General features: G+C 52.1%; 1 protein-coding gene across 2 annotated transcripts in view; it reads right to left on the bottom strand.

The window, feature by feature from the left end:
* Window positions 1–8,810: 8,810 nt before the first annotated feature.
* The window catches only part of ZNF175 (zinc finger protein 175), a 43,069-nt gene continuing 37,926 nt past the window's right edge, over window positions 8,811–13,953 (bottom strand). The window contains exon 5 of one of the 2 annotated variants that reach the window (XM_030299293.2): window positions 8,811–13,744. In XM_030299293.2, coding sequence (XP_030155153.1) covers window positions 11,895–13,744 — 1,850 coding nt within the window. In that variant the 3' untranslated portion in view covers window positions 8,811–11,894. The remainder of the gene's footprint in view (window positions 13,745–13,953) is intronic. The other variant, XM_032591310.1, reaches the window with a different exon arrangement.

The raw sequence follows: 13,953 nt of genomic DNA, 5'->3' as shown, positions 1-13,953 counted from the left end.
ATGTTTGAGTAGATCTCAACACCACCTGTATACTTTTGAGTGAGGAAGTTAATAACAAGGATTACCCTCAAGACTAGACGTCATTGGCAGCAAGAGGATGTGAAAGACAGCCTGCGCCACTTGCTAGTCATGCGACCTGAACCTTTCTGTGCCTCAGTGTCCTCTGTGGGGGTGATAAAGCAGTTGTTGGGATAAAGAGGTAAATGAGTTAACATGTAAAGCTTGGGAGTGCCTGGGTGGCTCAGTCGGTTAAGCGACCGATTTCGGCTCAGGTCATGATCTTGCGATTCGTGAGTGCGAGCTCTGTGTCAGGCTCTGTGCTGACAGCTCAGAGCCGGAGCCTGCTTCAGATTCTGTGTCTCCCTCTCTCTCTCTGCCCCTGCCCCAATTGTGCTCTGTCTCTCTCCTCTCTCTCAAAATAAACATTAAAAAGTATATTTAAAAACATCATATAAAGCATGAAGGTCAGTGCCTTGGTGCTTAATAAGTGTTTGGGGTGGGGGTGTGCTGGTCCCTTATGTCACTTCCCGGGGTGGCAGTGATTGGGAGTGTTGAGAATGGGACCAGTCCCTGTAGCCCTTAGTGGCCCACATTCACCAGCAAGCTGGCACCAGTTGGGCAGAGGTTCCTCAACGGATGTTTTGCAAACATTTTTATGTTTTGTTTGCTGCAACATGTTAATTAATATTCCAGTGGAAAAGACTGTAAGTTGGTGTTGGGGGTTTCTGGAGAGGGCAGATGACTAGCTCTCATCACCTGCAGGGTAAGGTCGAAGCCCTCGGCCTGGGGTTTGCAACCATGCCCTTGATGACTTTTTAGCCTCTCCCATCCCCGAGATTCTGGCAGGTCCCCCACAATCGCCAGCGAAGTAACTTTTCTGCCAGGTGTTTGCACGTTTTGTCCTCTCTTCCTGAAGACCCTCCCTCCCTCACCCCTCCTCCCCACCACACTGATTCCTGTTTGTCATCCGAGTAGCCATGTGGATGTACTTTTTCCAGGTAGACTGCGGGACCCATCCTACCTTGCACTGCGTTAACAAGCCACCTCTAGGCTCACTTTGTCAGAGGCCCCGTCACCTTGGGCTGTGACTGTGACTGTTTCAGTGTCTCTTTGGGTTGGGAGCTCCTTGAAAGAGGGCTTCGGTTGGATTTGCATCTGGGTCCCAGCGTCTAGGCACAAGGCCTCGTACAGAACAGGCAAGGTACTCAAGGCCCTTGCTGAGCTGTTGCTGGCTTACCTCTCCTTTCTTGTCCCCTACTGTGATCTGTACCCCAGTGACCATGAAGCCCAGGCAGGAAACTTGCCACGTGGTATTGTGGTTAAAGACAGAACAGCTTGATTCTGATCGTGGGATTACCAACCTGGTTGTGTAACTGTGGACAGCTTACATATTCTCACCTGTAAGGTAGAAATAATAATGGTACAGCCTTCACATGATGAGAGCAGTGGTTCTCAATCTGAGATGATTTTGGCCCCCAGAGGACATTTGGCAGGGACAGTTTTGGTTGTCACACCTGGGGTTGAGGCATACTGGCATCCAGCAGTGTTATAAATCTCAAACACACAGGACAGCCCCAATAGCAAAGAACTAACATGCCCAAAATGTCAGTAGTCCTGAGGTTGAGAAGAGGGCACACTTGATGAATACTTGTAACAGCTCTTGGGCCACAGTAGGTGCTCCGTAGATCTGGCTGCCATCACCTCCGCTACTTACGCGTGCCAAGCTCTCTGGTGACTCCTTCTCCCTCTGCCTAGAGTGCCTTTCCATCACTTGGCATTGGTGTTGAATGCCTACTTACCCTTCTGGAACTACGCAGAATGCTACCTCTTTGGGGAAGCCTTTCCTGACCTCTGTCACCTTCAGCCCCCAAGACACCCTCAACCCAGTGGAAAGAACTTTGGAATCACACACAGGCCTAGACTCAGATTCATGCTCTTTTCTTACATCTGAGTGACTTTAGACCTCAGTGACCTTATCTGTGAAGTCAAAGGGTGGCTTTGAAGATGAAATGGATCCACACTGGGTTAGTGTTCAATTAAGGTCAGGACTCCCTTTGTGGATTACATTAGTTTATAAACCCTAAAAGCTTAGTGTGGTTTAGATTAGGGGAAATTGTTGGGGTGCCTGGGTGGCTCAGGCAGTTGAATGTCCGGCTCTTGATTTCGGCTCAAGTCGTGATCCAGGGTTGTGGGATCGAGCCCCGCATCTGGCTCTGCGCTGACAGCACAGAGCCTGCTTGGAATTCTCTCTGCCCGTTCCCTGCACACGCATGCACTCTCTCTCTCTCTCTTTTAAAAAAATGAATAGAGGGGCGCCTGGGTGGCTCAGTCGGTTAAGCGGCCGATTTCAGCTCAGGGCATGATCTCACGGTCCGTGAGTTCGAGCCCCGCATCGGGCTGTGTGCTGACAGCTCAGAGCCTGGAGCCTGTTTCCGATTCTGTGTCTCCCTCTCTCTCTGACCCTTCCCCGTTCATGCTCCGTCTCTCTCTGTCTCAAAAATAAATAAATGTATTAAAAAAAATAGAATAAAATAAATGAATAAACAAATATTTTTAAAAATTTAAATTGACATCTGACATTTTTCAACATTAAATTTTTTTCTTGTCACTCAGAGCCAGAAGTCATTATACATTGTATGAGGTGACAGGAGATGGGGATTGTTTGTTAATAGAATGACTATTTTATGACACGATGCACATAAGCTTTAAGTACCTAAGAGAAAAATGCACACCATGTCTAATGGGGATCATTAGTTTTTTTACCTGAATGTTTTATTCGGTGTCACTTGAAAACTTTGTCCCTGAAAACATTCCAGTTAATTTTTTTTTTTTTTTTAAATTAGCTCCTCTAAGCTGTAATGCTTTGGTTGTTCTGAATACAGGATGTCCCGACATGGGCCAGGAGTCACCTTCAAGGAGTAGAGTAGACGTACAGTCCTATGTGGGGAGTTGTGTCTACCCCCCACTCTGAAGACCTCTTTTAGACAAAACAGGGTCTGTACATACAGATACGTTTCCCACCTTCTTGGACGTACGTCAGGAAGCTCAGGGGTTGCTTTAGAGCGAACACACAGTCTGGTCTGGGGCATGTATGTCTGAGTCGATCAGATCCAGCCCGAAAGAGAACTTACCCGTGAAGAAGAAAATAGGTTTCGTTCTTACAGAAGAACCACATTTCTAATGTTAGAGTTTCTTGGCAATGAGGGGCTTCCAGACGGCTTGGTTTCAGCATCCTCCCTCTGGTTGGCCATGTGTTTTCTGGAGAGTGTGGCCTTGGGAGGGTCAGTAGTGTGTGTGACAGGTCGGCCAGAGGCCCTCTCCCTTTTCGTGAAAGAGGGACCTGATGAACGTGGGTTGGGGCAGAGAGAGCGCTAGGCATTGTCATCCTCAAACCACAGCCCCCCTCAGCCTGACTCCAAAAACAGAGCTGGGGCGGGGAGTATGTTAGGAACCCTCCAGGAGGAAGGGACTACTTCTGGGCGGAACCAGAGAGTCCAGACTCCTTGGGGGAGACTCTGGGTCTCCTGGGTCATAATAGGCTCTTAAGGGATGTACAGACACAACATGGCAGCCAGACAGAACCTGCTTTCTCCAAACGCACATACATCTTATTAAATGAAACTTGGAAACCTGTCACTTGGAAAATGTGGGTGTGCTAATTTGAGTCACATAACATGCGTGAAGGTTGCTGTTTAAGACGTCAGACTTTTTTTTCTTGAAATCTTACGTAACTTGGGAAACCATATGCAATTGATTTTATCCTAGCTGTTTCACCTTTCAAACACTAGTGGAATGGATCCTTTTCTGTTTTTTGAAGAAGTAACAGGAACACACTCTTAGCTTTCACACTATAGTCACACAGTTATGCTGCCAAGTCTTTTAAAAAAAAATAATTGTTCAGGGGCACCTAGGTGGCTCACTTGGTTAAGCATCTGACTTCGGCTCAGGTCATGATCTCAACGGTTCCTGAGTTTCAAGCCCGAGTCGTGCTCTGAGCTGTCAGCACAGAGCCTGGAGGCTTCTTTTGGATTCTGTGTCTCCCTGTCTCTCTGCCCTTCCCCAGCTGACACTCTGTCCCTGTCTCTGTCTCTGTCTCTCTCTCTCAAAAATAAACATTAGGGGCGCCTGGGTGGCGCAGTCGGTTAAGCGTCCGACTTCAGCCAGGTCACGATCTCGCGGTCTGTGAGTTTGAGCCCCGCGTCAGGCTCTGGGCTGATGGCTCAGAGCCTGGAGCCTGTTTCCGATTCTGTGTCTCCCTCTCTCTCTGCCCCTCCCCCGTTCATGCTCTGTCTCTCTCTGTCCCAAAAATAAATAAACGTTGAAAAAAATATATATAAACATTAAAAAAATAATTGCTCATAGTTGGGGCGCCTGGGTGGCTCAGTTGTTTACGCGTCTGACTCTTGATTTTTGCTCAGGTCACGATCTCACGACCGTGAGATCGCCCCGAGTCGGACTCTGCTGAGCATGAAGCCTTCTTGGGATTTCTCTCCCTCCCTCTCTGTGTCTCTCTCTTTCTCTCAAAATAAAAATAAAGGAAATCATTGTTCACAATTAAATTTTTGCCACCAAGAGCCCAAATAACAGTAACACCCTGTCTTAAGTCATAACCTCTGTACTTGCAATAGGGATTGTGATAAAACGAGGAATGAGAAAATGATGGCTCATAGTCTACAAAACTCGCAGGCTCTACAGTGCCTGTGGAGAGGGAGGGGTTATGTTTATTGGGCACTCCAGGAGACAAACCACACTTCCCATAGCAGCCTTTCCTGTCCCGCAGGAGGAGGAGGAGGTGTGGAAATGTGGGTCTGAGGGGGTCTGGGTGTTCTGACATCAGATGGTACGTATCCACGCTGGCTTAGTTGCGGGCTCCACAGAAACCACCAGATGCAGCCGAATCCTGTGTGAAGAATCATGTCTGGGGCGCCTGGGTGGCTCAGTCGGTTAAGCGTCTGGCTGTGGCTCAGGTCATGATCTCACGGTTGGTGAGTTCGAGCCCTGCATCAAGCTCGCTGTCAGCGCAAAGCCTGCTTCGGATCCTGTGTCCTCCCCCACTCTTCTCTCTGCTCTTCCCCCACTCGTGATCTCTCGCTCTCAAAAATAAACAAACATTAAAAAAATCATAATAGGGGTGCCTGGGTTGGCTCAGTCGGTTAAGCGTCTGGCTATGGCTCAGGTCATGATCTCGCGGTTTGTAAGTTCGAGCCTTGCGTCGGGCTCTGTTGCTGACAGCTCAGAGCCTGGAGCTGCTTTGGATTCTGTATCCCCTCTCTCTCCGCCCCTCCCCTACTTTTGCTCTTTGTCTCTCTCTCAAAATAAATAAACATTAAAAATAATAATAATAAATAATCATGCTCCCAAGAGCACATATACCATGGAAAACTCCTCGTTCCTACAAGTTCGCTGACCCCCTGCATAGAAAGGGGGAAACAGTCACCTCCAAGTCTCTGTTGGCACCTGCTCGGTTTACATAGCAGCTGGACACCAGCCAGCATGGCAGGGACTAGGGCACCGTCCACACCCGCAGCATTCCCAGCTGGGAAACAGGCATAGGTGAGCCCTGCTGTTTTGAGCCCAGCAAATACATTCATAAATGGCTGGGGCAAGTCTACCAGGATGCTTCAGACACTGGGTTTGGTCCCAAAGGGCAGCACCAAATCCAGCTGAGGTTCCCGCGAGGCACTTGACGATCCGTTGTCTTCTATGTGTGAATGGGATGCTTTTCCGCCATGTTTGGGGGTTTTGTTTCTTCTCGCTTTGCTTAAAGGAGGGGTGTCCGAATCCAGGAGTGGTTTTCTATCAACAACGCTCCTTTGTAAGCTGTCTTTCCAGCTGGAAAGCTGAAGAGAAATTCTGCCAGTGGGTACCTCTTTCTGCCTGTCCCACAACAGAGAGTTTGCAGCTGAAATTGGACTCTCGTTTCAGGGCTCCAAAATTTTAAGGATTTTCTGTCCCTGATGACGTTCGTGTCTTGCCCCACATTTGAGATCCAATGAGATAATGTTTTGCTTCATCTAGAAGCGTGCTTGTGGACTGACCGACAAGGACACCGGCCTGTGTGTAACCATTCAATGCCCCTTGACCCTCCCCCTGCCCACCTCTGGACCTTTCCACCTCCTCCTCGTCCTCCAGGGCTCCATTTAAGTGTTACCGCCCAGAGTTAGTCTCTGTTTCTTTACTCTTGATCCGTTTCTTCCTCCACCCCCCTTTTTTTTTTAAGTTTATTTTGAAGTGGGGTGCAGAGAGAGAGAGAGAGAGAGCAAGCAGGAGAGAGAATCCACAGCCAGATCCCCCCTGTGGACCCCAGTAAGGAGGACCTGCCCAGCTGCCCCCTCATCCCACCCTACATCAGTAAGCTTGTTGGGGCGTCCCACGCTCCCCAGCCCTGCCTCTGGCCGGCAGGACTCCCTGGGGAGCAGGGCAGGACCTGGAAGCAGAAGTTACGGGGCTGGTGGCCCCAGAGGTGATGGAGAGTTTTTGCTGATCATGTGTTGCTGCATCAGAACCACCCACCCCACAACTTAGTGTCTTTGTTTTTTTTGTAATTAAAAACAAAATTTAAATTTATTTTTAAAAAATTGTATTATTTTTGAGAGAGGGAGAGTCGGGGGGGGGCAGAGAGAAAGGGGGACAGAGGATCCGAAGCAGGCTCTGCGCTGTCAGAGCATAACCCAGCGTGGGGTTCGAACTCGCGAACCATGAGATCATGACCTGAGCCAAAGTTGGATGCACAACTGGCTGAGCCACCCAGGCGCCCCAGAACTTAGGGTCTTTAAACGGTCATCAGTTCTCAACTTGTATCTGGGTCGGGAGTTTCGGGAAGGGTCCAGCTGTAAGAAGGGCATTTTGGCTAGGAGATACTGGTGTGGCGTCTCTGGCAAAAATACCGGCTGCTAGAGAGAGGGGGAGGAGCCACAGCGGGGGGCTGGTGGGTCACCCCTCGAACCCCCTCAGTGAAAGGGAACCGAGGAGGGCAGTCTAAGTGTAGGGAGAGTGGGTGGTCTGAGAACCATCCCAGGGGAGGCACCCTTAATAGAAAGTTGGGGTGCCTGGGTGGCTCAGTCGATTAAGCGTCTGACTTCGGCTTGGGTCATGATCTCACAATTCGTGAGGTCAAGCCCCGCATCGAGCTCGCTGCTGTCGGTGCAGAGCCCCCTTCAGATCCTCTGTGCCCCTCCCCCATTTACACTTGCTCTATCATAAATAAACCTTAAAAAAAAAGTTACTCTCCCACAGTTCTGGAGACCAGAAGTCCAAGGTCAAGGTGTCAGCAGGGTGTTCCTTCTGGATGCTCAGAGAGAAACCGTCCTATGTCCCTCCCCTAGCTTCTGACGGCTGTTGGCTTTCCTTGGCTTGTATGCTCATCACTTTAATTTTCGCCTCCATGGCCGTCTTCTCTCCAGGTCTTCACATGGCCTTCTTATGAGGACACCAGTCGTTGCATTTAGGGTCCACCCCAATCCGATACTTCCGCATTTTAATGTCTACATCTGTGTAGACCCAGTTTCCAAATAAGGTCACATGCCGAAGCTCTGGTGGACGTGGTTTTGGGGGGACATGATTGAATCCAGCTAGGTTGTGGGGGCTGTGGGACAGGGCCCTGACCATCCCTGCCACTCTCAGATGGCCCCTTGAAGGGGACGATCCCAGAGAACCTGATGGTGGAGGCGACGATGGAGGTGGTGGGAAACAACCTGCTGGTTGGAGCTGGGAGGCCAGTACTGGCCACTTGGTTGCTGGACGTGGCCGCACACAGTTGCGGTGCCCTACTACGGGCAAGTCTGGCACCAGCAGCACCTGCCCTTCCACCCGCACCCCTTCCCACAGAGTGCCATACACATGGTGAATCAGGTGCAGTCGGAAAGGGGAGGGTCGGAGGCGAGAAGATGGGTCTGAACGTGGCTGTGGAGTCAACACTGAAGTCTTCAGTCTCTGGGCTGACAGCGTCTGGGCCAGAGAGTGCCTGTGGGGCTGGATTTATGAGCCAAGGAGAACTTGAACTGGGGGAAGTCAGAGCCTGAGCTACAGACTGGCCGAGTGCGGGATCAGCTTAAATGACTCTCTGAAAGGCTCAGTCCTGCCGAGTCTGAGTCTCCCTGAGACCAGGGCTGGCCAGGTTGGGCAGTGAAGCCAAGCGGTCACTTAAAGCCCTGGGTTTGGAGTCCCTTAGATGTTTGTTTGAATCCCAGCCTTGCCCATTACTACTTGTGTGGTCAGAGTGTGGGACCAGTCATCTGTCCGTCCGTCCGTCTGTCCATCCGTCCATCCATCCGTCTGTCCACCCATCACATTGTCACTTAGTATAATCATGTATGAACTTGGGGAACTTCTCTGCACCACGGTTTTCTCATTCATGAGACAAGGATGATAATAACACCACCACTGGGCTGCAGGAGGGATTCGTTGAGTTAATGACATTATAAAGCTGCGAGGCCAAGGCCTGGCCCATGGTAGGTGCTCAGTAACAATAGTGCTAATGATCATGGTGATTCCGTTGGTGATGATTGAGATGCTGCTGCTGTCGGCGGTGAGGATGGCGATGGTAATAGTGATGGAGGGAGGGGACTGTGTCGATGGTGTTGGAGATGACGAAGATAGTGCTGACAGTGCTAATTAGCGCTGATGATGAACATGACGGTGATGGTAATGATTAAGGTGGTCATGATGGGGGCGCCTGGTGGCTCAGTTGGTTAAGCGTCTGAATCTTGATTTCGGCTCAGGTCATGATGTCACGGTTTGTGGGACTGAGCCCCGAGTCAGGTTCTATTCTGACAGCGTGGGGTCTGCTTGGGATTTTCTCTCTGCCCCTGTCCCACTTGTGCGTTCTCTCTCTCTCTCTCTCTCAAAATAAACAACTTAAATGTAGGTGGTCCCTGCTCACCCTAATCTCTGCCTCCCTCAGATGATCTCTTGCAGGGGATCATCCTTGAGAACCCTGAACATGGCCAAGGAGGCAGAGCTGGGAGGCTAAAGATAGTGACCCTGCCCAGGATGGGGGTGGGAATCCAAGGAAAGTTTTCCATGGGAGGGAACCTTTGAACCGTGCCCTTGTGGACGGGTCTGGGTTTGCCAGCTCTGGTGGGAAGAGAGTCCAGGCAAGAGAATGGTACTTGGAAAGGGGAGAAGAGGGGCCTGGCAGGTGGGGCATGCTCCTGCCTGCTGGTGAGGGAGCACTGAGCATCTCCGTCCATCCCAGGTACGCAATACCGCCTTCAGCGCTGGGCAGGCTGCAGTGTGGGCTTCTGGGAGGCCGCACAGAGGAATAAGACTGCCTCCTTCCACCATGTGAACCTCCTCCCAGAGGATGACAGTGGCCTCTACATCTGTGACATCTTCCCCACCCTTGTGTCTGTTGGTATAGACAAGTCCAGCTATGAGCGGATGGAGGGAGGGGGCCGCCTGTGGGGGACGGGTGGCCAGACCGTGCGCTTCCCTGGATGCCGCCCTGCCCATCTGTAAGGTCCAGGCCCTGATCCCTGGGGCCGACTCTGGGACAATGGGGCGGGGAAAATCCTGGTAGACAGGGAAGAACCTTCCTTTTGGATGCAGGTGTCACAGGGGTCCAGTGGTAGACAGAGGGGGTCATGACAAAAGCCAGAGAAGAGGAATGTATGAAAGGAGGGGCTGGCCAGGGGGCAGGAAAGGGTGTTCTTAGGGATCTGGGGAGAAAGGGCCATCAAGTGGTCATCAGGTGGGCCTGTCAGGATTTAGAGGAGGGGATATCCCAGGGGTCGAGGACCCGTCTGAAGAGGCAGAGGAAGGGCGACCGCAAGATCAGGGAAGGGGACACCCGAAGGGTCAGGGGAGAGGTTATCACCGGGGTGAGTGGAGAAGGGGGAACGCAGAAATAAAGCTTAGGGATAGAAAGCCAGGGCCAGGGCCCTGTTGCCTGAAACTCCTGGCTTCCAACTCTCTCTGCCTCTCCAGGCTCCCCTACTGTGGCTTCCTTGGAGGCATGTTTGCCCCATGCCCCATTCGCTACCTGAGGATAAACGGCTTCCCCAACTCCCACCGGGGCTGCAATCATGAGGATGAGGACATGGCTGCCAGGGAGGGGGTTGCTGCTTGAGGAGCCCACAGGGAGCCGCAGGTCCCTCCACGGTGTGGGGGGCACAGGCCACCTGGCCTCCCTGCCCTCCCCCCTGTAAGGCTGCAAAGATGCTCCTCTTACCGCCCCGTCTGTTCTCTGGCCACCACTGTTTGCCGGAGGGCCGGGACCTCTGCCAGGAGCAGAGCCACCAGAGGTAAACTGGGGTTGGAGGTAGAATGTTCTGTCTTGGGCGGTCCTGAAGTCCTGGGTTCGTGTGGCTGCCCCTCCCCCATCCTGGCTTTTTGGCCCCAGTCAGCTGCAGACGGCATGAACTCCTAGGGCTCCAGGCTGTTCTCCAAGGAGCTACAGCCCGTCCACACCAGCCTCCCCATGGACATCAACTTCACAGCCCTAGGAGCCCCAGTGCCAAGCCGAGGGTTTGCTGGAGGCTGGAACAGAATCCCCGGGACCAGAGCTCCCACCTGGTTTCTTACTAAGGAGAGCTGATTTTACTCACTTCTCCCCACCGGCCTTAATCCCCCGCCTTTCACTTCCACGCATCTGTTGGTTCCAAGTGCTTAACACGGACCTGTTTACTTCTCACAAAAGGACGTTGGCATCGTCCTTCTGAAACCCAGGAATTAAACACTTGCCCAACTGACGTAGGATCAGATACAGGTGCCTGGCTCCTGGGCCTGTGTCCGACAACACTATGCTATTCTTTCTTGTAGCAAAAAAAAAAAGTGGGGAAGAGTAAAACCTGTGAGGCTGGTTGAATATGTTAGAGCGTGTTCACCCTACAGCATATGGTGCAGCCACCGAACGGACGTGTCGCAGCTCGAGAAGAACGAGGCACACACGCCTGTGACAGGATCTGATACGGACAGAACCAAGGACAGAGCTCCGACACAGGTGTAGGATTATGAGCATAGGGATGAGTGTGTGCGGACACCAGGTGCTGGCAATCTCCTGTAAGGGCCGGAGGGTAAATATTCTCCGCTTTGCGGGCCACGTGGGCTCCGCCACGGGTTACTCACGCCCGCCATACACAAACAGATGAACGTGGCTGTGTCCGGTAAAATTTTTATTTAAAAAACCCGGGTGGCCAACGGCCAGTTTGCTGACCCTGGGGAAGTGACCAGGAGGCTGTATAAAAATGGGAAAAAGTCCACACCGAAAGGTTGACGCTGGTTATTTACGGAGATGCTCGCCAGAAGTGGTGGGGGTGGGAAGAAGTGGGGAGGGGAGAGCTGGGCTAGTCGTGTAAGAGAAGAGGTGCCCCGTGAAGACCAGTATACATCACAAAATCACATTTATGCATTTATCAAAAAATCTGGCAAAATTTTATCTTGTACTACTTTTTTTTTTTTTTTAACGTTTATTTTTGAGACAGAGACAGAGCATGAACGGGGGAGGGGCAGAGAGAGAGGGAGACACAGATTCTGAAACAGGCTCCAGGCTCTGAGCGGTCAGCCCAGAGCCCGACGCGGGGCTCGAACTCACGGACCGCGAGATCGTGACCTGAGCCGAAGTCGGATGCTTGACTGACTGAGCCACCCAGGCGCCCCTCTTGTACTACTTTCTACAGAGACACTTTTCTCAAGGTTAGTCCGGGTTTCTTCCCAAGAGAGTTTTATAATCCTTGACGAGGTTAGTACGAATATGGACACTTCCCCTCATTCTTAAATGTTCTTGTTTAAGCGATTTCCTTCATATAAAACAAGGTGTACCTTTGCAACAATGCAGCGCATTCCGGGGGTCCTTCTGAATCGTGGATTCTGTAACATACAATTGAATCAGACTCTACGGAGATTTTTTAGATTTTTTTTTCCTTCGAGAAATTTAGACTTTGTTTCACTTTATGTTATTGCTGATGCATACTGGGAACGGATGTCTGGGTAATGCCTTTCATGCAGTAACTGCTCTCGTAAGGTCTGTCTCTGGTATGAGTTCTTTGGTGTTTATTAAAATTGGATCTGTTGTTGAAGGCCTTCCCACACTGAGGACACGCATAGGGCGTCTCTCCCGTGTGAATTCGCCGGTGCACTTGGAGCTGTGGTTTCTTACCGAAGGATTTCCCACAGTCCCCGCATTCGTGAGGCCTCTGTCCGACGTGAGTTCTCCGATGTGCCATCAGCTCTGATTTCTGGCCAAAGGCGGTCCCGCACGTGTGGCAGGCAAAGGTCTTCCCTCTCGTGTGAGTCATCTGATGTTTGTGGAAATTGGACCTGCCGTTGAAAGCCTTCCCACACTCGGCGCACACGTAGGGTTTCTCGCCCGTGTGGACCCGCTGGTGCTCTCTGAACTGTGACTTGGAGGTGAAGGCTCTGCCGCAGTCGCTGCACTTGTAGGGCTTCTCTCCGGTGTGGGTGCGCTGGTGCATGTTGAGGATGGACTTCTGGGTGAAGGCCTTGCCGCAGTCACGGCACACGTGCTGTCTCTCTCCCGTGTGGATCTTCCGGTGCATGTTGAGGTGTGACTTCTGCGTGAAGGCTTTTGCACAGTCACGGCACTCGTACGGCTTCTCCCCGGTGTGGATGCGGCGATGTATGTCGAGCTGCGACTTGCAAATGAAGGCTCTCCCGCAGTCGCTGCACTTGTAGGGCTTCTCTCCGGTGTGGCTTCTCTGATGCACGGTCAGGTGGGCCTTCTGCACGAAGGCCTGGCCGCACGCGAGGCACGCGTAGGCCTTCTCCCCCGAGTGGATCCTCCGGTGCAGGCTGAGCGCGGACTTCTGGGTGAAGGCCTTCCCACACTCGCCGCACGCATACTGCCGCTCGCCGGCGTGGATTTTCTGATGGATGGCGAGGGTGGACTTCTGGGAGAAGCCTTTCCCACACTCGCCGCACTCGTAGAGCTTCCCTCGAGTGTGGGTTCTCTGGTGTCTGAAGAGAGATAACGCCTGGAAAAAGGCTTTTCCACATTCCTGGCATTTGTGGGGCTTCTGTCTAGCGTGGCTTTTCTGGTGTGTCGTCAGTTCCGACCTCTGAGCGAAGACTTTCCCGCACTCCTTACATATGTACGGAACGTGTCCTGCGTGAGCGGGCAGATACGCGCCGAGGTCTGGCCGCGGGGCAAGGCTCGTCGTGCATTTCCCGCTCTCCTGGAGGTTCTCCACGCCGTGGAATCTCTGCTGCTCGGGGGGTGGCTTCTGGCCGAAGCCCCTGCCACATTCGGCACATTTATCGGGTTTCTCCCACGTATGAACTCGATGCTGTGCGTGTGGCGGTTTACGGCTGCCGACTTTCGTATGTGGATTCCCTTCACACAGGTTCACTCCTGGACGAAGGCTCTTGTAGCCAGGACCGGAAGGGCTATGGGGGAGTAGCCGGCCAGAGCTGACAGTCCCATCGAGGTGTTCTGTGCCGTCGCTTTGCTTTTGAGGACTTCCTTCTAGGTTGGGCTTCAAACTTTTCACAAATGAGCCACGTTTAGGAGGCCTTTTTTGTGGAGAAACAAGATGGGGCCTCACAGGAGCGATTTTTCCCGGGTCTTTACACCCGCGGTCTCTCTCTGTATCCGGTGTTTCCCTACTGAGGAGAGCCCCGTGCCGCGAAGGTTTCCCTTGCTTCTGCAGACCCCTCGTTGTGGGGTTCACATCTCCCAGGACGGAGCACCCTGACCCGCCTCCCGGGGCCGCAAGTTCCTTACCGTCGCGAAATGAAGCTTTTTCAAAAATTTTCTGTCGTGAGGTTTTGAGTCCAAACTCCCCTTCTAGAAGGAGAAAAAGATGAAGAGGTAGGCACGAGTTAACAGAGGAAGGAGGACACGTCAGAGGAGCGGATGGAGACCGAACACAGAAATTGCAAGTCGCAGGATAATGACGGGGGCGGGGCTGCTGATGACGAGGAAACAGCCACAGACTTTACTGCGTGTCAGCCTGTCTGCGGACGGCACGACCGCGTGCCAGACCGTGCGACATC

Source organism: Lynx canadensis, chromosome E2, assembly GCF_007474595.2.
Source record: "Lynx canadensis isolate LIC74 chromosome E2, mLynCan4.pri.v2, whole genome shotgun sequence".
Lineage (NCBI taxonomy): Eukaryota > Metazoa > Chordata > Mammalia > Carnivora > Felidae > Lynx > Lynx canadensis.
Note: the sequence above shows the minus strand (reverse complement) of the source record. Positions and strands in the feature narration are given on the sequence as shown.